Consider the following 25431-nt stretch of genomic DNA (forward strand, 5'->3'; position numbering starts at 1 on the left):
AATATATATCTGTGAACATTTCAAATTAAATTATTTTGAAATTATTTAGCGGAACCAATGATGTTGTAAGTGTTGCACTAGGGACGTTGATGATGATGTACCTTCTTAACCATACAGTCGATGGCTGATGCAAGTTGAATGAAGTAATATCACCACACGGTATGTGTAACAACGTGATTTTTCAGCAATTTCCCCCTTCGCTATCAATGTATTTATGTCACAAAGTTACAGATTGAACACAACCAATTTTACCAGCTTTGTAGTTTGTATTAATAGGCAGCAATTACTCGAAACGTTGCAAATCACAACATATGGATTATGACAGATCTGGTGTTCCCATTTTGTCACTGTAATTTATCTGCTACTACTCTTCACCCCCTCTACAGAACACATACTAAGACCTGATCGCAGACAAAAATAGTGGGATACAAAATAATTGTACTGTTTAGGTAGCATGTTGCACACTTCATGGTACACGATGCTGTGTTCTCCCTCTAGCTGTGTACATTTCGGAAGGTGATAGATTTGTGTTAATCTTTGCATTATACACCTAAGTGAATACAATTATTATCTTACTCCTTTTCTGGTTTACATTCCGACAGTTCTTGACCGGGTTGAAGATGACGGACTGTGAAGGTGATGGGTCAGTAGGATTGACCCCAGTGGAAATTTACGAGAAGCTGTCTGCCCAAGGCGACCAAGTCCGAGTCCTTAAAACACAAAAGGCAGACAAGGTAAGATAAATAAACCAATGCACGTGTTTATTCACTTCAGAGAAAATGAACGAGTAAAATATCCCTTGTATGTACAGGCTGATATTGATACAGCTGTACAGTTGCTGCTGAAGCTGAAAGTTGACTACAAGAAGTTAACGGGCCAGGACTACAAAGCCGGATGTCCACCAACTGACAATGTGGTTCAGTCCGATAATGGACCGGCCTCTGAAGAAGGAGATGATTTGGTGGACCCTTGGACTGTGTCCACAAATAGTGCGAAAGGAGTGGACTACGACAAGCTCATCGGTAGGTATACATACTGTAACCAACGTGATTTGGTGTAGGTATAATTCAAATGGTAAAATAAGTAACTGTTTTGATATTTTTTGGCATAAATGTTGCAAAGTGTTCTATGAAAACCTTATTATAGTCCTCTGTTTGCCACAGACTAAATGCAAGAGTGTGTTTTATCATTTGTTTCTCAGTGAGATTTGGCAGCAGTAAGATTGACCAGGAGCTTGTGGACAGAATAGAGAAAGTGATAGGACAGAGGGCACACCGCTTTCTGCGGCGAGGAAAATTCTTTTCTCACAGGTGAGGTTTGGTTACAAGCTGTTACATTTTCACACCCTAAAAGTCTGCCTCTGTCTCTTAAGTTGTTGATTGCTTCTATTCCAGAGACATGAATCTTGTGTTGGATGCGTATGAGAATAAGAAGTCTTTTTACCTGTACACGGGTCGCGGCCCCTCGTCTCAAGCCATGCACGTCGGTCATCTCATCCCCTTCATTTTCACAAAGTAAGATCTTCTTCCTCGTTTGTTCTCAGCCTTATTCTGTTGGGCTGATGTTGCTTTGTGGTGTTTTTTGCTGAATTACCTCACCTCAACATTTGACCTGTAAAAAGAAAGCAACAGAGTTCTTTAAGAGCAGCTTCTCCTTCAAAATGTACTGTCTACTAGGGATAGACTTGTGTTTGTGTTGCCAAGAAGTCCCTTTTATGAACTGTAAGTGATGTGTCAGTGCCAATGTTGTCAACTTGACGCCATGTTGTCAATATTTGACTGTTATAAGGTGGCTGCAGGATGTGTTTGACATCCCGCTGGTCATTCAGCTGACGGATGATGAGAAGTACCTCTGGAAAGACCTGACACTCGAGGATTGCCAACGCTTTGCTGTGGAGAACGCCAAAGACATCATCGCCTGTGGCTTTGACGTCAACAAGACGTTCATCTTCTCTGATCTAGAATACATGGGGTAATACTAACAATTTAAGCTTGTTTAAATCAGCACTATGAAACAATTGGCTAAATATTTTGTATAGATTTGGTGTCATCTTCAAATTCATTTTAATGATATATAGTCACGTGAAGGACATATAGACACACCTGTCATTCCCAATAGCTGCCCAGACTATGCACTATGTAGTTCTATGGTCTGGAATGGACCACCCTGCGAAAATATAAGAAAAGCTTTCATAGCATGAGATTGTCAACTATGTCACCAGTTTGCATGCTAGCAATGTTTCATCAGTGCCAGATGTGCTGCTGTTGGTATTTGTAAGCCTGTTAGGTTGTTAGTTCGCTAGTTTTTTTAACCAAAACATGTAACTGCTCCTTCAAGGTTGTTGTTTATGACATTTTTTCTAGTTGGTACTGTAGTTGAGTGTCGTCTTTGGGTGGAGATTTTTAGTAACTGTAAATAACTTTAATGACCTGGAATGGTACAGTCAGATGAATAGATAGACGTATACATTTTTTTTTAAAGAGATTTCATTGTGGCAGCATTGTGGTAAGGTATTTGATGGTGATCTATAGTCAGTATCATACTTAGAGCCTATCTACAACCCGCAGTGCAGCACAGGTTAGTTTGATTTGTTATATTGTTTTGTTGATAGTTTTCAGTATGGCTTTATATGAGTTTCAGATTTTATATTTATGGCTTTATAGGTCAATCTTTACACCCTTCTAACTGTACAAGGTCATATGTTCATTTAGAACATGAAGGTCTTGAGATATAAGGTTGGTTTTACCTGTGCAACAGCTTTACAATGAACAGCAGTCCAACTATATTAAATCATTATATGATAGGCATTCCCACCAGGAGATGGTTAAACCCCCAAGACAAAACGAGTCTTAGTTCTTACATAGGTTACACATTTACAAGTTTTTAAAGTATAATAAAGTTATTACACTTTATTATATTTACACATATCTATCACACTGAGTTATGTCATAGAAAATCTTTGATACTTCAGTTTAAAGCCTGGCCTAATACAAACAACACAGGAAAAAAAGTAATGGTTTTTGTAATATGACTTTATGCTCTGCTTTACTATTTAATTTCATTCATTTGACTTTGGTAACGCTTTTGTCACTTTGCAGAAGCAGTCCGTCCTTCTACAGAAATGTGGTGAAGATCCAGAAACACGTTACCTTCAACCAAGTAAAGGGAATCTTTGGTTTCACTGACAGCGATTGCATTGGTTAGTCTTATGATTCATGTATTGTAATATATTGCTTTTCATGGAAAAATAGTTCTGTAAAATAGTCACGTCCCACGATCATGTGTTTGACAAATTACACACATACCTTACAGAACAGCAACAAATTAGAAAATATTTTGCTGTGGTTTATTATGTCATATCTGAAATATTGAAGAGCTCAACCCAGTCTGAACTATCTCTTTTTCCTGACCTCTCACAGGCAAGATAAGCTTCCCAGCGATTCAGGCGGCTCCCTCATTCAGCAACTCCTTCCCCCAGATCTTTAATGACAGGAAGGATGTGACGTGTCTCATCCCCTGTGCCATTGACCAGGTCTGACATTATCATCACTATCTCTGTTTCTCTCTCTCTCTCTATCTCCCTCTATCTCCTTCTCTCTCCATGACACTATCACCAGTCCTGTTTGTTTCATATCACTCCAGTCTGACTGGTTTGGTTATCGCATAAGCCTTCTGAGTATCCTTCCTGAAAGTCATCTGATTGTGACCTTATTCAAGCACACCTGCTCTTATTAAGTTCTTTAAAAACATAAGACCCTACTATCGTTATTTAATGATTTACTTGCTTTACCATCCTGAACATTAAACACACCATTTGTACACCCACCTCAGTAATGGCGTACCACTGAGAAAGAACGCACGAGCTGTAGTGTCCCAGCAACCTATTTGGTTAACAAGACATCCTTGGGAAATATTTTTCTCAAAGTAAATGTGTACACGCATATTCAGTGTCTGACTGTGTTATAGACCACACAATGTGGGTCAACCACATACAGTGGACCATGTCCTCTTCCTGTGTATCTGACAGAGTTGACTCAGAAATAGGTGCCTGTGCTGTCCTACTGCACCAGACTGTACAGACAGTTTTATTTCAATGCTGATGATCATTTTAATCAGACAGGACTGGGCAAACAGTCCTTATCTTTTCACATCAACTTGTTCTTATCTACAATACTGTATTGTTTTACCTAATAGTAGGATATATTGAGAAATTGTAAAAAAAAAGTTTTAATTTTGTGCACTGTTCGCAGTTAAGCTAAGGTTTTTTTTTTTTTTTTTTTTTACTTTTCTTTAAGAAATGAAGTCCCTTTTAGTCTCCAATATATATCTATACACAGAAGCAGAGTATTTCTATCTCAAGGTAGTTTTTAACTAACCGCACCTTTTAGCTTCCCTATTGCGTGGTGTTCTGTTTGCGGTGTGAAGGTTTAACAACCCTTTTACGTGTTTATCCCCTTCTCTCTCTCTCCCACAGGATCCTTACTTCAGGATGACCAGAGACGTGGCTCCCCGGATCGGCTACCCCAAACCAGCGCTGCTGCACTCCACGTTCTTCCCTGCCCTGCAGGGCGCGCAAACCAAGATGAGCGCCAGCGATGCCAATTCCTCTATCTTCCTCACAGACACCCCCAAACAGATCAAAACCAAGGTATGGGGTGACACTGCTGCATTCAGAGTGCACCTGAGAAAGCATCACTTTTTAACTTCCATTGTCTGGGCGTGTATTTATACTGGTTCCTTAGGTATAAGATGAGATGATAATAAAAGTGTTCTTTATATACACTTGAGCTAACTTACTCTCTTCTCAATCCTGTGATTGTGTAACTAAAGCCAGTGAAACATAATGTGCCTCACAGGTGAATAAGTACGCTTTCTCTGGAGGCAAGGACACTATTGAGGAGCACAGGAAACATGGTGGCAACACTGAGGTGGACGTGGCGTTCATGTACCTCACCTTCTTCCTGGAGGACGACGAACAGCTCGAGAAAATACGACAGGTGAATGTCACTACACAGCTTTTTCTTTACACTATTTAAAAAAATATATATACACTTTTACATTCAGGTCAAATGCCAAATAGTTACTAAACAGCCTATAGGCACTTCCAAATACCTAAGGAGAGATGAGGTTGTGTAATTCAGATATGAACAGTGAACCTCTTCCTGAACTTGTCTTAGTCAATATTCTTGGAAGCTTCATTCCTATGAACTCCAGCCTGAATAAGTTGTATGTAACGTGTATGACGTGCAAGTGTTCTTGGAAGCTTCAAACAATCAGTGATAAGCAAACAAAAGTGTCAGTGTAGATGGTGACAGGGTAGTATAAGTTTAGGTAAGTATTGATTTAAAAATGGCATAGGCAGAGCCCATAAAATCTTACTGGAAATGTAACAGGCCCTCCAAAATGGAACATCTCTGAGATTATGTCTTGGATCAAACTCTTTTGGTAAGGACTGTCCATGTTTTGGGAAGTGTTGACACTGCGATTCATCTGTTTCCAGGATTATTCCAGTGGTGCCTTGTTGACAGGAGAACTGAAGAAAATGTTGATCGATACCCTCCAGCCAATAATTTCCACCCATCAAGAGAGACGCAAGCAGGTCACCGAGGACATGGTCAAACAGTTCATGACACCACGAAAGTTAGACTTCAACTACTAGTGGGTGTGTACAGTGACCCGAGTGCAGAAAGGCGGTTGGGGGGTGTAGCTGCTGTATTTCCTTGCAGCCCAGTATCATGTTGTCTTCAGTTCCACCACATAAAGAGCCTTTACATGTGCTTACAAAACCATAACATAACTTGAAGGCAGAAACAAACACCTTAATGTCTCTTAACAGTTATCTTGCACATTGTACGTCCAGGAAATCTTGTCTACGCGTCAGGAGCAGTGCACAAGAGCATGATAAATTCAGAAATATTTCAGCTGTAAGAAAACTGAAATAAATGCGTATGACAGTGTCCATCTTTTGCTTGAGTTTTTATTTGTCAGTTTAATATAGATATGATGTTCTATGAACAACACAATAGGTTATATTACATATTTGTATGGTGAATCAATATTTACAAATAAATCCCATAAAACTCTTATATTACTATCGGAAATTAGCAAAACACAGCTGGATTGTCTTGGGAAATTACAGGAATTTGGCAGCAACACTCCAAACAAGATCACTTCATAAAACTAAATGTATCCATCCTCAAAGGAAAAGTTCTTGGGTACAAAATTAAATGATGACTGACGGGATGATCCTTGATTGTGCAGACAAAGTAACAAACAAAACATTCCGGAAGCACCAACTAGGCCTGATACAGTGGTGAACAACAAGGCCGCCATTATTTTGTTACTTTCTTTGTTTTTATCTTTACAAAGGCTCTGGCCGACTGCGGAGAGCTGTGACTGACACGATGAGCCTTTGTGTTATTCAGTTTGTGTTATGGAATGTGATGTATCTTTGAATGTACCTTTACCAAAGAATTTCTACAGCAATACTGTAAAAAAACAAAACAAAATCCTGCCATTAATTTGAGGTACAGTTCAAGATCATTTCACTTTGTTCAGTATTCAATATGAATGCACAGATCTACATGAATAGGGATGGTGAGATATGTAATTGTATTGTTATAATCAAGCATGAAATGAGTGACTTAAATAGCAGCACAATGAGGTCACTGATATGGATCCAGATAATACACCAAACATCTGCAAGCAGATTAATTAAACATGATTAAATCTTGTGTCAGAGCATGAAGAATTACAGTAAATAGGATTATGTTAAAGTGTTAAAATTAGTTAGTTCAAATGAGAACCTTATTAATGATTAGATGTTAATGATAAAAACATCAAATTGTGTGATGAGGTAGTCACTGCAAAAGTATTGTTCCAGTACTATAACAGTGAATTACTGCTGTAGGCACATTGAGGTGAGAGGTAGTCCAGATTGAGAAAGTAATAATCCATTATTTTGTGTTCCCTTCCTGGTATTGCCAAACAGCAAGCCAGGAAGGGAGCCCAAAGAGTAAAATCAGTGTGCATAGGCGTAACCCAAACACCTGGTGGCTTATTACTTCCTGATGCTACACCTTAGGATGCTGCCGATCTAAGAGACTGGGCGTAGTAATCGCACCACCAGCTCATACATGCCAAACACGGACATGTTGACTGGGAAGGCACGTATGCAGTTGAGCCCAAGGCCTTTGAAGAGCACGCCTGGTCCCTCTGTTCGAATGCTGACCGTGATGCAGTGGAAAAAGCCCCTGTATCTCCTCTCTCCCAGGCCGTCCATCTGTAGACGGGCCTTGATCACATCCATTGGGGTCCCGAAGCACCAGCCACACATGCCTGACACTCCACCAGCTAACAGCACCACCTTCCACTCTGAAATTTAAAAACCACATCACATCAATTCAAGCAATCTCATTACAATATCATCTTCCATTCTAAAAATAAAACCCTTTCACAATGTCAGGAAATCTTATTGTGCTTTTAAGAAAAGAGAGCGGTGCATTTTTCATGGTCTGGGTGGCTTTACCTGGTTTACTCTGCTTCTCGGGAGTCAGCCAATCACAGATGGTGTTGTAGGTGAGAAAGTACGTGGCGAAGGAAGGGCCGTCTCGTAGGGCCAGAGCTCCAGCTCCCTTGTAAAGCCCCAAGAAGCCTTCCTCACGGACTATGGTGACCAAGCAGTGTATGGGCCCACGATACTTGGGCTTGAACTGCTGGTCCATGGCCTTGATTGGTTCTGTCTGACACTGAAGTCGCACTTTTACAATGTCAGCAGGGGCCATCACTGATACCTTTGAAAAAAAGTCATTACTCAGACTCAAACTGGTTTCACCACCTTGGTAGTTCTCCAGTCTATTCATTAGAAATTGAAAAGAATGAGACGCTTCACGTGAAACAGAAATGTAACAGGGCAGGGCAGATCTTCAAAAGCCCCTATTAAAATGGGGCACTCCTGGCTGGCGTATGGGTCATCTTTTCTTATCTGTTGTGACAATTATTTTTGCTAGTTCACTATGGACACAGTAATTGATGAATACTGAGTTAAAAGGGTAATAACACATCAGAAGCGTTACCTGAGCGACACCTCCGGCCAGCCCCGACAGGAAGATGTCCAGTTTGGCTGAGGGCGCCTCTAGACTGCCGTGTCGCAGCTGACGCAGGCACTGCAGAACGTTTCTGTATACACCAAAAACCACCGAGGAGCTTACGGACACTGTGGTAACGGGCATCGACATGCCTTTATAAAAGCCCCTGACCTGTTGAGTCAAAGTGCTGGGGTCAAGAATGTGCCAACAGGACTATGAATCGTAAAGAGTGATCTCAAATAACCTACCCCTTCCTCTTTACTAGTGGACAGGATGCATTGCCAGACACCTGTGAATCTTTGTTGCGTCTGCAGTCTCACCTACAAATCAAACGTTTTCAAAAATCGAATGAAGGGTAAAACCTGATTATTTCAACCAAGCATTTAGAAAATATGGATTCGTCATTTTTCACACCTACCTTCACTGTATCCAACGGATAACCCACAGCTACACCAAAGGCCCCTAGACAGAAAACATTGCAAGCTAAGAATCCACTTGTTTATAGGAAGTATTACACATGCGATAACGGTTTATGGCATAGCATATTTGATACCATATTTTCGTTTAATGTGTGGTACAGTATTTGCACACAGAACAAATGAAGAAGATAAGATATTGTGTCTTCATATATAATGACGATTGCTTGACGCTTACAAAGTATTTTTCGTAAATCGTGTGACCTTCAGCTGTATATCAACACTGTCATAATTGTAGATTATACAAGTTAAAACAATGGGACGGGTGCCATGCATTACCTCCAACTGAGCCAGCAATGAAATCTGCCAAATGCATCCTTCTTCTTATAATAATACGTTTTCTATTTTCCTTGATACTATACTATATTATTGACCATATTACTAGTTCAATCTTAGAACGTTGACCAAACAGCAAAACCAACAAATGACCTAGCGTTAACCTATCATGGTTAGCGAGCTATATGGCTAAGCTGTGTCATTTCCCACTTGGAAATCCTGCTCTTGAACATTGGACTGCGGTATCAAAGTGGCACTAAAACAAGATATATGAAATTGACAGAAATGTATATCATTGGTCACTAGTTCGTCTTTCCATACATTATTATTCATTCCGCCGGTTATCCGGCATCTCGCTACAGTCACCGGCAGCTTCAACGTAAGAATCGTCTGGCCAATTGCAGTATAGTGCCGTAAGCTACGCGATGTTTCCCTTGATTTACGACCAGAGTGCGACAACAGCAACAGTCAAGAATCAGTACGACAGTGCACACCTTTACAAAAATACTGGCCGCCTGGGATGTATGCAGAATAGTCTGGGATACACATTTAATCTTTGTCCTCTATGTCAATTTTAAGCCCAATATATTAGCAAAAAATACGACTATGACCTATCTATAAATTTGACTTTTATAGTATTCCCACTGCAAACTCATGCTCTCTGACCAATCCGTCAATCATGTCGGCCCATTGATGACAGTGGTGACGACCGATTTGAATGAGACCCTTCGGTCACCTGAGTCCAGTAATTCGCTGCTAACTCACTCTATGATGACAATGTGAGCAATTCAATCTGAATTTACAGTGTTTTGCCATATTAACAGAAAGTCTACCGTTTGTACGGCGCCGACTCTCAACACCACTCACTGAGTTACTTTGAATTGCTTCCCTCTAGCAATTTAAATGAATGGACAGTTTACAATGTAACATATTGAATCTGCACAGAAGCCGGTAAGGGGCTGTCTTGCTCATGGGCTTGCTATAGGGGAGTTGTCCTCGATACAGAGCACCGATTGGACAAAACGCTTCCTGAAAAAGGCAAAGGACAGACCCCTGTAGGCTTCTTTCAGTACGAAAATAGATCGAACGCCTGGGAGGTGTGAGCAGTCCAGGTCGCAGGACACGTTGGTTAGGTCAAGTTTTTGATCAGGCATTGGGACTGCAGGTTTGCACACTAAATACATATTAAGTATTAAAATATACAGTCAGAAAAGCGCCCAATTGTGTAATTGTATTGCTAGCTAATTCAGCTAGCGTGATCCCAAGAAGCAACCAGTGTGTAGGAACACTGAGTCGGGGTTCATCAACTTTGAGAAGAATTCTGATTGGACGGAAGAGGGGGACAACTTCAAAAACACTATTCATTAAAACGGAATGGATTTCGTCGCAGGTTGCATTGGAGGTAAGTTTGATAAGAACCGGCTAGTTGGCATTTTTGGAACATCAGTCACCGGCTTCGGAGTCAAATAAGTCAGTCGCGCCCTGCAGCCTTCCTCTCAGCCAGGAAGCTAACTTTGCTAAACGACCATCTATGCTTAAATTAGTTTGACTTGCAAATAGGGAAATGCTACACATTCTTGACCTTTTGTCGACAAACGTGTTTTTTAGCTTTGCATATCACAAGATACACGATCCATAACGATAAATACATTTCTGATGATAAATAACGTTGGTTAGGTTGTTGGATGGAGGGAATCGCTGCGCACATCTGTAGCCTATTCAACATCAAACACTACTCTAGATAGGCCATGAGTTGTTATCCACGTGGACGTTGGAAACCATCCTACTTGTCATTCATAAATATTTGATAGTGGCTAAATCCTGAGTTGTTAGTTAGTTTTGCAGGATAAGGAATTGAGTATAAAAAAACCAGGGGCAGCCGCAGGATTTTCGATCACGGTAGGCACACTCAAGAAAGTTGTGCCTCCATACAATGTGCCACGCACATCTTCAGTGGTAGCAGCTCATTTTCAGTAAACGTAGAAAAAACATCTATTGACGTAAACAGAAGTAAATGAGAGAGCCTGGACTGGAGCATGGGACAGTGAAGACTGCACTGCGAAACAAGCCACATTTAAAAAGAAATCGGCTGATTTGGAACGTTATCTTATAGAATTTAGCCTACATTTTGGTAATTTGAGGGAAACATGATTTGGCTCTCATTGTGCCGTAGCTTTGAGTTAGTAAATGCAGCCTTACGTTTTTTATAAACACGTTTTCTTTCTATTTTAGATCACTCTGATGCCAGTAAGCTAACTTGCTTGAGGACTAAAACGTGGATTTTGAAAGAAAGAATAAACTTCGATCAGATGAATATTGAAGCAAATGTGTTTCTCGGTCGCTAGCTCATTATATGAGTAGTAACTCAACCCTGGAGATTAACTCTCCTGGTCCATGTTGCGTCAAACTCCCTCAAAACCCTTTTCGTATCGATTTCAGTGTCTATGAATACTCATTAGCCAATGTCTCTGCCTCAGGTAGGCTAAGGGCCTTCATTTCATAGCGCACGGGTTGTCTCTGGGATACCCCATATTTGCTCATGTCATTGACACAGGACAGGCCGCAATCAGGCATAAATGGCTTGAGTAATTGGTGGGTGTAGCAATCTAGTCATCAGCCGTCCTTGGCATAATGTATGGCGTGATATACCACCAGGTGCGCAATGGACTTTGCATGTTGCCAGTGTTGTGAAATTAGGGCCATATGTCTTTAAACTTCTCAAGCAGCTGAATAACATTCCTGCTGCAGCAGTTGTGACCGGAATCATGAGTAGAACTTTAATTATATTGTGAATATTTGGGTACATGTTCACTGTCTCTCAAGATGGTGCACAGATTAGAATCAGTTCCCTGCAGCATCGTGTTGCACCAGCTCAATTTCCAGCTCCACATCTGCCAAGTCCAGACTGATCATCACTATGCTAACTCGGTCTGCCACTATGCTCCACCACCTGCCTTTTGTTGTTGTTTGTTGCGTTAAAAAGTTAAATCAAACTACATTGTTTTCTTTTTTGTATTTTGAACATTGACATTATTTCAATTTACTTTGACAGTATTACATTTCACTTCCATCAATTCCGCTTCAAGTTCACTACTGCCCTCAGTACACTGCTAACCAATACAAAATTGCCCTTCTGCCCCACTGCTAGGGTAAAACAGGTGGTGGAACTACTGTTACTAAGAAGCGTTTGAATGGTGTATTACTGGCATGACGATCTGCTTAATTTCTCCCAGGAGTCTATTATGATGCTAAATAAGCATATAGGGAGGACAAAACCTGTTGTCATGGCAGAGGACAACTGGTGAAGGAGAGGGGTTATTCATAGCAGGAAGGAGGCTATCTGGGGGGGGGGGACAGACAGACAGAGTATATAAACAAGACAGAGTATATAAACAAGAACATGGGTTACAGAGTAAGATGACACAAAATAATGTGAGGCGGCACTCAGGTTGAAGAGAATGAGGACCCAGAGTAGATCAGAATCAGCCTAGGGCTGATTCAGTGCTGTGTTTGATCGAAAATCCAGATTGTAATGGCTTGATGAGATTCCTATATTTTTGCTGACATGCCCATCCCTACTTTATACAACTTCGAAATGGCGAGTAGAGCTACCACTACATGGCATTTCGTTTAACGTGGCATGATTGCGTAACATTGAATAAACTGCAGTCGATACACAGGTTTGTTTTATAAAATTACATCAAATACTGTAATGCGGTTTATAAACAATGCAGTTAATAGTAAAAGAAAATACTGTAACTTTACCATACCACTTGCATTGACAGTACATGGTTACCTTAGCCTTGTGCATACCTTGTAACCAGATAGTTTCTCCAAGACATACTGGCTATCAAATAATTAATTTAAAATACAAGCCAGACGTAGACATTAATTATTCCCTAAGAATCTTGATTCCTGCCTCGAGTGCATAGTTGCTGGGTTGATAGCTTGGTCTCCAAGAACAGTTTTTCCACAGCATTTTTGTAATTCCTAATCGTTATCTTATTCTACCAAACACAACTTTCACTTCTGTTTTGTCTCCATACATTTTTGTAAGGTATTAGGTGAGATAATAGTTTTAAGACATGCCTGCAGTTGTTTTTTCTTTTGTACTGTATTCTTCATTATGTTTATTCTTGGTGGGTCTGTTAAACAGTTTGAATCACACATCAGTTTGTGCGAAGGGTTTGCTCACAGTGAACTTGGTGATTGACCTGGCTAGTCCTCTTAGGCTTGCCTCATTTCTCCAGTGACGCAGCTGGAAAAATTTCAGTAATTCTCATTGACCCGGGTCAAGGACTTTCACTACAGAGGTACAGGCTGCACAGGACAGAGAGACGATTTGAATACTGAGCTACAGTAGTCGACCGAAAGAGCAAACACACCTCATTGTTTTAACAACATTGCAACACATTCTGTATGCTTAGTTTTCAGACACTTCAGAGATATTTCCTTAGTCAGCAGGAGTTTTTGACCTATGTGAAATGTAGGTATTATTAGAAAAGTAATGATCTATTACAGTGGAAATGGTTATACTACAGTTATAATTATACTGCTGATACCTGAAATGACTGTGAGCTTGTTGCCTGTTATCATGGACACTTGCCCCTTGCTTTCCAGTTTGTCCAGGTGCAGATATTCCCATTTGCAACATAAGAGGTTAATTAAACTTTTTTTTTTTTTATTCAGGTGCTTCTGGTGTGTTGGTGGGACACCCATTTGATACTGTAAAGGTGGGTTTTCATGTTTTCTTTAAGTAACATTACAATGCACAGTATTCTAGTTGGTCAAACAGAGATTGACATTTGATTCATGTTTACAGCTTCATCCCTTTTGGAATATGCGCAGATTTTGCAAAGGCAAAAATGCAACTTATGCAATTATGTGCATGTTTGACAATGTCAGAGTTTTACCTCACAATAGCTGTTCTTGCAGGAGATTGATTTTAGCGCGCAAAAAAAAAAATAGGGCAGTGAACCCAGATTGCGGCTGCTCTCTGAAATGGATCCAACCTTGATATGAGGTGATATGACATTAGGTGCCAGCCCCTTAAAAAACCCATGAGTTCCTGCAGTGGAAAAGCCCCTAATTTCTCATTTCTCATTTCTTCCCCAAAAATTGTCCTGAAAGAGGTCCTACAAAAATGGCCCTGAAAGAGGTGGTGGAAGAACACGCAGAAAGGTGCGGGCCACTCTAAACCAACCCACTAGTTCCTGCGGTGGAAAAGCACCCAATAGGAACTCTAGCCCTGGTGCTTGTAGGCCAGGACAAAGTTCCTGGGCTGATGGCGCACAGTGTAAATAGGGCTGATCAGTGGCAGAACCCTTTCAGAGCCAGCAGCTGCTATGTGGGTGGTTTGTAGGTTTGAGATTCCACACAAACAAGCTCAGGCCCCCTCCATTGTGTGGTTTAGTGCGCCACCTCTGCACCAGCTGTGGTTTGCACTGAACCTATGGCTGGCATTTGTTGTCTCAGTCAATAGTCTGTTAAACGACATCAACCCGCATATAGAGCGCATGTGTGCAGTGCATGCAGAGACCTGCTTGCCTGTTTTTCTTCTCAAGTATGCCAATGACTTTAGAGCTGCATGCTAGAACGAAGAGCTCTGCCATGTACAATGAGGCCAAACTTTCTCCTCTAATTCCCTTCTTCAACTTGTTTCCTTGCCTGCCTGCCTACTCCCAGCTTATTGGCTAGCTGTTGCAAATAGCGGTCTGGAGCTTGCACAGGGGCTGGAGTCGTCAGCATTCACACACTGCTTCTAATGCAAGACCCTGGGAAATTTGGTCACCAGGCCTGACCTAATTTTAACCAACAGCAATTGAGAATTTGATTGTAGCGTGAGCAAATTTTTTTTTTGCCTCTACGTTGTTGCATGCTGCAGCTTTAAACAATCAGAGCGCCAAGACTAAATGTCATAAAAGGTTGAGGGGGAATTAATGGGTCTTTAGAGGAACATTACTGAAGAACTCAAATCTGAGTCTGGAGAAGTATTGAAAAACACTCCTGTATGTGTAGAGTAATGTTAAATATATTTTTTTAATCAATTTAAAGCTAATAGTATTTTGTATTTTAATTAACACATTTTAGGAGTTTGTATATTTGAATATGTTCTGTTGACTCTAGGATCCCCCTGTATACAAGATGCCACATCCAACTACCCGGTAACTTAAAAAAAGAAAATAACAATATAATAACTGTACTTTTTTTTGTTATTTGAGACTCGTGATTGGGTGGGAATCCCAGTGTGGTAATGCCTCAGTAGACCTTAGAACAGCAATTTCAGTTCTTCACAAAATGTCAAGGGTCAATGTGTTTTTTTTTTTTTTTTTTTTTTTTTTTTGGAGAACTCCCCCTCTTTGAAGTACGTGATTTGAAGTGTGTTTTACGTAATAGGATCGTTCAGTTTTCCTCTGAATTTGTTTTTTTTAAGCATGTTGACATGCTATTGTAAGAGTACCTCCTTCCCCTCCTCCTTAAAAAAACGTTGTTAGTCAGTAACTCTTCTGTGGTGATAGTTTGAGGTCTTTTTCTGACATGAAATAAATTGAGTTTCTGTACCTAGCCAAAGTCTGCATGTGGAGAAGAGTTACAGGGCAGAGGGCCGAAGCCTTAAGGGCCAAAGCTCCGTGGTCTCCAGCATTTGCCTTGATGCTCTGCCCCCCTGTTACGGGGGCTGTCTTTAACAGCACAAGTGTCGTTTGTTGTAGATGAGGGTGAGGGATATACAAGCTCTGCACGGATGTGTGCAACCTAGTAAGTACGGTCAAGGTCAATTCTTCTGTTTTTGTCTCCCAGTGTTTCATTTGTGACCTTAAAGAAAGACCGATACAGATCATTTTCTTTACTTTAACTACTTTGTTTGGTGAAGTAGAATTGTACTCCCCCCCCCCCCCATTTGTACCCATTGCATTTGCAAAAAGATTTATGTTGTGTAACATTCCCCCTCTCTTCCTTACCTTTTTAAGTTTGAGTTTGCTGTCTATTAGATGTAATATTTTACTTTAGCCCAGCTATTTTGTAGTTAAATTATAAACTTGGACTTTCTGCCAGATTCTAAGAGTGTTTTATTGTTTTAGGTCAGACTGCAGGTTCAAAGTGTGGACAAGCCTCTGTACCGTGGAACATTCCACTGCTTCCAGTCCATTGTGCGTCAAGAGTCTGTGAGTATAACTTTCACATTGTGCCTGAACGGACTGTCATAAATTGTTGATGCACTTGCTTAATGAGAAGAACAGGGAGCATAGCGTGATAACCAAATTAGCCTTAGACAAGTGGAATATCCTGTTGGTGTAAAACACTGTGGCCTGTAGCATACAGGCATAGTTTAAAATGTGTTCCACACATGCACTCTATCCCTAAAATGTTCATGGACATATCCTTCATGGGGTCGTGTGTGAATGGGAGGAGGGATCGGAACTCCTATTGTGAGTTAGCAACCATGGATCTGAAAATTAAAGGTCATCAATAGAATAAGGTTTTGGTCAAAACTGTGGGTAAACCTTGATGGTAATCAGTGGAAGTCATTGCTAAAACAAATAATAACTTCACGTCAAGTGGTATACTTGAAATATACCAAGACTATGGGTGTTCAAAGCACTGTTTTGTAATGTAGCAGCAATGCCTGTACTTTTGGTATATAGCTATGTGTGCTATACAATGGCTGCATGTGCCAAAGCCTAAATTCATTTTCATTCACTGCCATTCAGCCCACTTGGAAACTACCTGGGGCACGAGGTATGTTCTCGTCCAAAAAGGATGAACTCCACGTTGTACTCGGCCTTAACATTTGACCGCATTGGGTGTGTACTGGTGTAGGGCCACCATTCAGAGGTATCCCATTGCCTCTTGGCTTGGCGACACAGCGGTCAGCATAGCACAGTGCTACTTTCAGACACGCCTCAGCAGGCGTCACTGAGGTTGGGTGACACATCCGAGAATCGGGTCAAAAGGGGTAGAAGTCTAAATTAAGCACTAGGGACATCAGAAACCCCGTGCCCTATGCAGTATTTCATTGTACATTAACGATATTGCAGCCAGTTCTGTTCAGGCTAGTTCTTCTGTTTGGTTTGTTTTCGAAGTAGAGAATGTGTTGTCCTTCCTCAGAAAGAGTTACATATTACTTTTCCAAATTTGAATGCCGTGACTTCAGCTGACCTGGTTTTGTGCCCCCCCCACAGCTGCTTGGCCTCTACAAAGGGATTGGCTCGCCAATGATGGGCCTGGCATTCATCAACGCCATTGTGTTCGGTGTCCAGGGTAACGCCATGCGACGGCTGGGCCAAGACACGCCACTCAACCAGTTCTTGGCAGGGGCGGCGGCGGGGGCCATCCAGTGTGTGATCTGCTGCCCCATGGAGCTGGCCAAGACGCGCATGCAGATGCAGGGCTTGGGCGAGAAGAAGTCGAAGCGGAAGCTCTACAAGAACTCTCTGGACTGCTTGGTGCGCATCTACCGGAGGGAGGGCTTCCGGGGTATTAACCGGGGTATGCTGACCACAGTGATCCGCGAGACGCCGGGCTTCGGGGTCTACTTCCTGACGTACGACGTGCTGACGCGGCGGCTGGGCTGCGAGCCTGAGGACAGCTACATGATACCCAAGCTGCTGTTCGCCGGCGGCATGTCGGGCATCGCCTCCTGGCTGTCCACCTACCCTGTGGACGTCATCAAGTCCCGGCTGCAGGCGGACGGCGTGGGCGGCGAGAACCGCTACAGCGGGATCGCGGACTGCGTGCGGCAGAGCTGGGAGCGTGAGGGCTGGAGGGCGTTCACACGAGGACTCACCTCGACCCTCCTCCGCGCCTTCCCTGTCAATGCTGCCACCTTCGCCACGGTGACTCTGTTTCTCATTTACATGCGTGACGAGGAGGGGGCCAACTGTGAGGTGCCACCGCAGGCCCTCCAGCAACAGCAGGTCCAGACCACCAGCCTGTGAGCACGTGTGTGTGTGTGCGCTCTAGAGCACCCTCTAGGGGGTGTTCTGGTCATTGCATGATGGTGGACAGATTGGGTACCTGAGAGACGTTATGGGGGATGTTTTAATATCTGCAGGTAGAGTCTGCATGTGTAAATACAAAACTGTCCTTTTCCTTTTTCTTATTTTCACCCTAATTTAGTTCCTCTTTAATGTCAACCTGTCCTTTCTTTTCATTTATAACGGTTTAGTTATAGCATTATTTGAGTTGTCAACAACTTGAATGGAACATTTTCAGTCACTTTAAACAACAGGAAAATCAAAGGAAAGTCAGCAATCACTGAGTTTGAATGAGTAAACTGCATATTGAGCATTTATGTAGTGAACAAAGCCACCGGCCTTGGCCTTGGTTCATGTGATTGTGGATATCACAATGGCGACTCTACAGACCGCCCGTAACGGAAACTGTAAATTGAACGTTTAAAGTATTTAAACCATTTGTTATTTTAAGCAGATCTGCAGTCAGTAAGCTTAAAAATTTAGTTCACAACTATTTTTTTTTCAAGGATTTCTTGACAGTTAATAAGGTCATTGGTGCATTTTGGATATATCCAAATGCTAAATAGCAGCTTAGTCATGTAACTGTTACAGCCTTCCGCTTTTACTTCAGTATTATGAAAACGTTTTCATTTATTGTCACAGAGCAACCTGTTAACACTCTTTTGTATGTGCATATACGTGCCTTTCATCAACACACAATTTTGCATATATACACAACTAAAGCTTTCCTATGAAAAGATTTTTTTAAAGAAATGTTTTTTAACTTTTTTGAAACTAAGGAATCCTAAGGATTCTAAGCCATTCTCTGGACTTGCCCCTGATGGCCCAGGAGTTCTAACCTCTGTTTCTCTCTCTCTTTCTTTCTCTCTGTTTCTCTCTGTTGCTCTCTCTCTGTTTCTCTCTCTCTCTCTCTCGTGTTCTTCTTTACCCACCCCACTGGAATTCACTGCCACATTCCAGAGTAGGGTGCGGTCTGCTGTTTGAAGTCAACAACTGCACTTATGATTTCCTATGATTTTGACTCCCAGCTGTGTGTCAATCCCACGAGTGTGGTTAGTGGAATCACAGGGGAATCACATGCTTGATGTCAATCACCTAAGTTATTGTGCGTCCTAATGCTGCTTTTATGGTAAGCGTGAACACTGTAGTGATTACACTTTTGAAAGGTGAAATCAGCGCAGCGGAATGAACTGCAGTCCTGACTGCGTAGATTGGCGAAATGCAGCACACTCTTTAGTAATGTATCATCAAACTACTGTTACCATAGAAACTGAGGTCAAAGTAAGTAAATAAGTTACTGTAAATGCGGTTTAACTTCGCACAGTATCACCATACGCTGAAAATGTTGCATTTGACCTATATAAATGATCTTAAATGATCATTGAAGCACCTTAACCCAATACCACTTCCATCTGAAAATCGAATGCTGCTTACACGGTTGTGTACTCAACAATTTTGTATTTGGAAATGTTGGTTATTTTACATTTACTAATTTAATGGGATGCCGTCATAATTGACAGAAAATGATTGATAAAAGGTTATTTCTTGTATGAAACTGTTATTTGTATAGCGTTAGTTGGTTTTGTATGTGTTCCATCAAGATCATGGGTGGAAGAGAGTAACCATGATTAAAGGGAAGGGCAAATCCCCAAGCAGCTGTCTATTCTTTTTTGTTTTGTTTTCTCTTTCTTAAGGGCTGTTTGTATTATAGGGAAATTTTGTGAAAAAAAATGTGAATGTTTTTGCCTGAACTTTGGTACACTGGTTGCTGATAAGCTCAACCTTTGGTGTACACATCTGGTGTAGAACAAATGCTGAATAAAGCATATTAAAGTGTATTTTTGAGTAATTTGTCATCTTATGCAGCTTGTTCCACTAAAATGAACATAAAATGTCCCATTCCTGCAGTGGTTAAAAAAAAAGGTAAAACTCTGGACACGAAGAGTAAATGGCACATTGGGCATACTTATCAGGCATCACACAGATTAACCCTAAGCCATAAAATATGTATGCTTTTTGTGACCGTGCAGAAGTTGCAGAGACTGCTGATGTTCACATATCGGAGAGACTGACACTTAAATGAAAAACATATGATTGTGTTTCATTGCCAGTACAGATGAGCATGAGGACCCTCTGATGTTTACTAAGTATCCTGGTGAAAGCACGTGTGGTACAAGGATCTATGGCAATATTTATTTCACCAGACTAAGTAGTGTATCTGCATAACCAATGTATGTGAAGTGTAACAGAACTTATCTGGTACAGACGCACCAGGGGGGTATTCCACGTATGCGGTTTAGTGACAAACCTGGATAAGTTAACTCAGAGTAAGTGGTAAACCTCCTAATAGAAGAGCCCTCTGACGTTGTTTTGCTAGGAGAATGAACCAGTGGGGGTTATTTTATTAGGAGGTTTACCACTTACTCTGAGTTAACTTATCCAGGTTTCTACGTGGAATACCCCCCGGGAATGAATTACACCTTTGCACCTATGCAATATATATGAATGAAATGTATCTTAATTTTATGTCATTTTGTAATCACTAGGATATATACTAGGAATTTACGTCATTATACAGACAGCTACACACGAGCATGAACATTTTGGACTGTATGTAACACAGACCTGGTGCATCACTGACTAATACTGCAACCTGTGGTTTACAAAACTGGTGTATGGCAAAAATGTATCCATCCCAGCATTATTCTGCAACAAAATGCATCTCCAGTGGAGTAACTCACTCTCTAAATGTGCTTGGTGTGACAGGTTATAGGCTTGATGTATTTAAAATGCTAATTTCCTTCACAGGGAACTAATAAGAGGAAAACTTGACACAAGACTGCTGCTGGATGACCAAAGAGATAATTAAAAGTGACAGGAATATTTAGATTGTGAAGGTTGGATGACTGCTATCACATACTCCAACAGCTTGCAAGGACAGCAGTAAAGAGACCATCTTAGTTAACCCAAGTTGGAAAAGGTAGTGAGGGTTAATCCTGAGCTAGCATGTCTGGTAAATGAGCGCCCTCTTGTGGAACTCATGGGAAAATGATTCGACTCAGTGTGGATTAATATTCAACAGCTCAACAAAAGTATGGTTAATGCTTGTAGGGTATGGTTAATGTACTGTAAGGAGACCAATCAGAAATGACTACAACCACAGGGACTGGATAATTATATAAAGGATGTTTATTTATTTAGTGTAAATTGCATGTACATGACTAGAAAAATAACTTACTTTTAACAACCCAGACAGAGTCCACTGACTCCATGAGGGAAATCATTAATGGCTTTATAAAAGCAAAACTCACTGAAACCATATTATTTCCACTGTCACTCAGTTGTACACAGCTTAGTCATTATGTAACATTACTCCCATCATGTCAAGTAAACAAACTTCACAAAATAAAGCCACTGGTAAATCACATACCATAAAGTGCATATGATGAAGGCCTTTAAGGCCCAATCAGATATGAGTCATATGAACAACCTCTCCTTTCTCTCTGGGAATAAGGCCAGGCTTGCATTCCAGATGGAGAAAAGTATTTGAGTTATTGAAAGAGGCTATGCTGACTGCCCAAAAGTCCCCCGGAGAATGTACAGTTTGTTTTGGTTCCAAACAATGTGTTCCTCACAATCAGTTTATGTCTTCAAACACAGAGACCAGCCAAAAAAATGTAGAGTGACGATGATACTGCTGGAATGCACCGGAATAGACAACTGTTGCCACAGGATGTGCCTAACTCTCCAAATATCTGGTGTCCAACGCTGGATTAGAGTACTGGCTCTGAAACTGAGCGCTAGAGTGCTTTCAATTTTGGACTGGTGTGTCATGATGGAGGTTACTGGAGGCATACTCATTTAGCAATGGCTCACAATCTGATGTCAATCACCAGAGGTGCTCAGATGTCGATGCTTGGAGTCCTACCTCAGTCCTAGGGTCCAGTCAGTAAGCACAGAGCCTGGCCTGAGGTTGGTGTGGGCACCAGGTGAGCATTGAACCGCACATGTGTTTGAGGGCACACACACACACACACACACACACACAGAGAGAGAGAAGGTACACACAGTCTGACCTGAGGAGGGAGCCCACACTGTGCCAAGTCCCACTTTGATACGGTGACGTAAACACTTAGACCTGAGCATCACCTCATTGCACAAGAATGAGGAGTTCAGCAGCATCTCAGTGTGGAGGCACTTGTAAGTGATGGTCAAGTCTGGCCTGGTGGGGGGACTCAAAGCAAGCATCACGCAGCACCTGAGTTTAAGGGCATGTAAAGTGTGCATCAGCCTGAGCTCTGGGTAAGCACTGTGGGCCTTAATAGACACCTTGGTTTGAGGATGTTTAGTGTGTTTCCTGAGGAGGGCGCTCTCGCCACTTATTGAGGCGTACATAGTCAGTGTTGCGCCTAAGACCTGGCTGTGGACACACACATATATACACACACACACACACACACACACACACACAGTGCTGGGGTGCGGGTCTTAGCGAGTGGCCATCAGGGAGACGTCACTGGAGTAGCGCAGGCAGCGGTAGATCTCCTCTGCCCTGGAGCGACTCACATGTGCACCTTTCTGCAGAGCTGAGAGAGAACTGAGAGAGACACACACACACACACACACACACACACACACACACACACACACACACACACACACACACACACACACACACACACACACACACACACACACACACACACACAGGTCAGAGTGAATGAGCCAGGCAGGAAAGAAAAACACTGAGTGGGAGACCAACATGATTATACCCAATACCTTGGCAGTGAGAAGGCAAATGAAGCAGAGCAATCATCAGGTACATCAGACACATGGACAGATCAGATTGTTTAGGAAAATCATCTGGGTCATTTGAAAAAGGGACAGATGGAAGATAAGGAGGGGCAGCAATTTCATATTGTACGACAGGTCAGACAGAGCGAGGCCTACCGACGCAGTCAGACACCCACTCACAGACCGAACAGAGGCTGCATTACCGTAATGTATTTCACACTCTTTGTGTGTGGTCTACTTCACACTGATATGGCCAATTTCATGGGGACATTTTGTGCTTTTGTAAGACATATTTACACGACTGAAAGGTGTTACATCAAGACAACATCATGTAACCATAACGCTGACATAATAAGCTCTCCATTGAAGACCAAGACCAATCACACAAACCATGAAAGGTACAGAGAGGCATGGCACCTTGTAGGCTTTAGCTAGTTCATATTCATGTCTTATAAATTCATTGTCTATTTGGCAAAGGCAGTTCCACTAATAAGTCTTGGGCAGTGTGTGGGCCAACTGTTCAATTGAGACAATAGACAATGACGCGGTTCCATTGCTCAGCTTTCACCCCTTGGTACGCAGTGGTTGAATATGAATGCTTGCACGCAGTGGTTGAATATGAATGCTTGCACGAAGCGTCTCGTGAACAGCAGATGCTGTAAACAGAAGTAAATCCTACCTGTCAACAAGCTGGGCGACGGAGCGGAAGTTGTGGCACATGTTGAGGGCGTTGACGTAGCTGACACACGGCAGCGTGAGGTAGAACTGCAGCGCCTGCTGCTGGTGACCTTTGACCTCCAGGGGCACGCCGATGGCCTGGCCTTTCCTCTGCTCCACCCGTGCCAGCTCGGCCAATAGGGCAGCGGTGTCCTCGGCCCCCCCGCTGGCCAGCAGCCTGATCCCCGCCCGCACCAACCCCCCCAGCGTGCTGTCATAGTAACGGGTGCGCTGGAAGGGTCGAGACGCCTCTCCTGTGGACAACAGGCAGGACATCAGCGTTATTGGTTTTCACATTTTCACTTCGCTTTGATTGCATTTTCTTAGATTTACCTATTATGCTTTTAGTCAGCTACCAATGGAGAAGATGGTGAACAATTAACTATTAAGCTATTATGACTAAACAATATGGCATTTTGATATTTAAATGAGGTGAAAAAAGACTGACATTCTGGTGAAATTATGTTATTAAAATATGAAAATGTGTTATATTATGAAATTATGTTATAAGTCATAACATCAATCTTCAATCTGGCTTTATTTTGCCACCACTGGAGATTAGGTAGTGATTCATTTCTAACTCTTATGGATGAGAGACCAGAGAACATGGCGTCTTGATATCTAAAGAAGAAAACAAATGAAAAAACACTGACATTATGGTGATAGTGAATTAGTGGAGTCATGGAAGACTCTTGGCGTCTGCGGTGTTTAAAAATGCAGTGTTGTGAAGTGGGGCGGATGAGCATGTCTCAGCTCCAGTAGCAGAGCCTTTAGCCTTTCCACGTGTGTATCCACCAAAGAGGGACAAAGCCACCTGAAGGAGTTTACAATGACAGCGCGACACAGGTGCTAACCTAACCTCATCACTCCTTCTTGGAGCTCAACGGTGTGATCCCCTCCAAAGGGCCAAAGAATACACCAAAACGAGGATTTAAAGGCTCAGTTTCTCAGACAGGGATTAAGCCTAGTTCTGGATTAGAATGGGTTAAAACTGATTCTCTGGTTATAAATAGCACCCTGGTCCAAGACTGGTCTTAATTCCCAGGGGCCTAATGGGTGGGTTTCTGCTGTAAAATCTGAACACTTATCCCCATCTAGGTATTTTATGTATGCCATGTGCTTCACCTAGGGATCTAGCTTCTGGCAAAAATAGGTGAAAGCCCCAAAATCAAGTAATTTGACATTACAGCCTTTGGGAAACTAAAGAAACAAACTGTCAAACTTCAGGGTTCAGCGAGCCTATCCCTGTTGGAACTGTATTCTGGCGAGGCATTTGATAAAATGAAATAAGACACTGTGCTGTGGACAAATTCAGACGGATCAAACCGCACTAGACTACTGTTCCAGGACAGTTCTGACACCTGGCTTTGTACGGTCAGTCAGCCTCTGACACACAGCACACATTCTCACAGGCTCTGTTTATTGTAGGGTTCGGTCACGGCTGAAGTGTCAGAAACAATTACACAAACTAATTTAAGAGCTCTTGCCAAAAGCTGTTGTATGGATGAGGGAAGACAAGCATTTCTGCATCGAGGAAAACAAAACAACAGTAGGACTTGTGTGCTGAGAGAAAAATCCTGAACATGTTTAATAAATTGTGCTTTCAGCAGGAGAGTAGCATTAATCTAATGCACCGACTACGGCTACGGAACCAGAACTACAGTTAGGGCACTACTGCTATGGAATTAGATCAGTACTAATAGTTTGGATATTATCGGTTACATAATATTCAACGCACAAAAATGGGTAAAAATGCCTCACAGACGCCCAGATCGATTTCTGTCCAAATAAGTCCATGAATTTCCAAGTTTCACCACTGTTTTGAGAACATAAGTCTTAGTACACTTGAACTTTGTCACTAATCCCTCGTTCCAAATATCCTTCCTGGTGAAGAACCACAATGTGTGCCCTCTGGACATCCATGAGTGATGCACAGCTAAATGTGGTGCAATGACGTGTTTACTGCGTGATGGTCAATTAAATACAACAGGCAGACAGAAAGATGACCCAATCTTGTGTAATCAGTTTCATTTACGATGCAATCACTGCATTCAGAGGGAAAAAGACAATTTTCTCAAGAGCGGTCGGAAACTTTTGTCCATGACT

At 41.9% G+C, this 25431-nt stretch overlaps 4 protein-coding genes across 5 annotated transcripts in view; 2 read left to right on the forward strand and 2 right to left on the reverse strand.

Moving 5' to 3' along the window:
- The first annotated feature begins 53 nt into the window (after nucleotides 1-53).
- On the forward strand, nucleotides 54-5957 carry wars1 (tryptophanyl-tRNA synthetase 1). The gene is made up of 11 exons (XM_012836837.2): nucleotides 54-159; nucleotides 603-734; nucleotides 812-1022; nucleotides 1202-1310; nucleotides 1395-1514; nucleotides 1789-1971; nucleotides 3099-3199; nucleotides 3420-3532; nucleotides 4475-4648; nucleotides 4857-4997; nucleotides 5501-5957. Exons 2-11 carry the CDS (start codon nucleotides 621-623, stop codon nucleotides 5657-5659), a joined length of 1425 nt encoding a protein of 474 aa, XP_012692291.1. The 5' UTR covers nucleotides 54-159; nucleotides 603-620; the 3' UTR covers nucleotides 5660-5957.
- Nucleotides 5958-5961: 4 nt separating this feature from the next.
- Nucleotides 5962-9457, reverse strand: slc25a47b (solute carrier family 25 member 47b). The gene is made up of 6 exons (XM_031580197.2): nucleotides 8843-9457; nucleotides 8506-8549; nucleotides 8336-8407; nucleotides 8076-8258; nucleotides 7529-7793; nucleotides 5962-7374 (listed from the first exon to the last, which is right to left on the reverse strand). The coding sequence occupies exons 1-6, from the start codon at nucleotides 8877-8879 to the stop codon at nucleotides 7097-7099; spliced, it is 879 nt and encodes a 292-aa protein (XP_031436057.1). The 5' UTR covers nucleotides 8880-9457; the 3' UTR covers nucleotides 5962-7096.
- Nucleotides 9458-9777: 320 nt separating this feature from the next.
- LOC105908333 (mitochondrial basic amino acids transporter) lies at nucleotides 9778-19652 on the forward strand. The gene is made up of 4 exons (XM_012836828.3): nucleotides 9778-10241; nucleotides 13529-13572; nucleotides 15919-16002; nucleotides 17020-19652. Exons 1-4 carry the CDS (start codon nucleotides 10214-10216, stop codon nucleotides 17773-17775), a joined length of 912 nt encoding a protein of 303 aa, XP_012692282.1. The 5' UTR covers nucleotides 9778-10213; the 3' UTR covers nucleotides 17776-19652.
- Nucleotides 19653-20985: 1333 nt separating this feature from the next.
- fancm (FA complementation group M) overlaps nucleotides 20986-25431 on the reverse strand; it is a 57559-nt gene continuing 53113 nt past the window's right edge. For both annotated transcript variants that reach the window (XM_031580190.2, XM_031580189.2), the window contains exons 22-23: nucleotides 23288-23579; nucleotides 20986-22411 (exon numbers count right to left, since the gene is read on the reverse strand). In XM_031580190.2, the coding sequence (XP_031436050.1) occupies nucleotides 22303-22411; nucleotides 23288-23579 (401 nt within the window). In that variant the 3' untranslated portion in view covers nucleotides 20986-22302. The remainder of the gene's footprint in view (nucleotides 22412-23287; nucleotides 23580-25431) is intronic.

The sequence above is a fragment of the Clupea harengus genome, chromosome 14 (genome assembly GCF_900700415.2).
Source record: "Clupea harengus chromosome 14, Ch_v2.0.2, whole genome shotgun sequence".
In the NCBI taxonomy this organism is placed as follows: Eukaryota; Metazoa; Chordata; class Actinopteri; order Clupeiformes; family Clupeidae; genus Clupea; species Clupea harengus.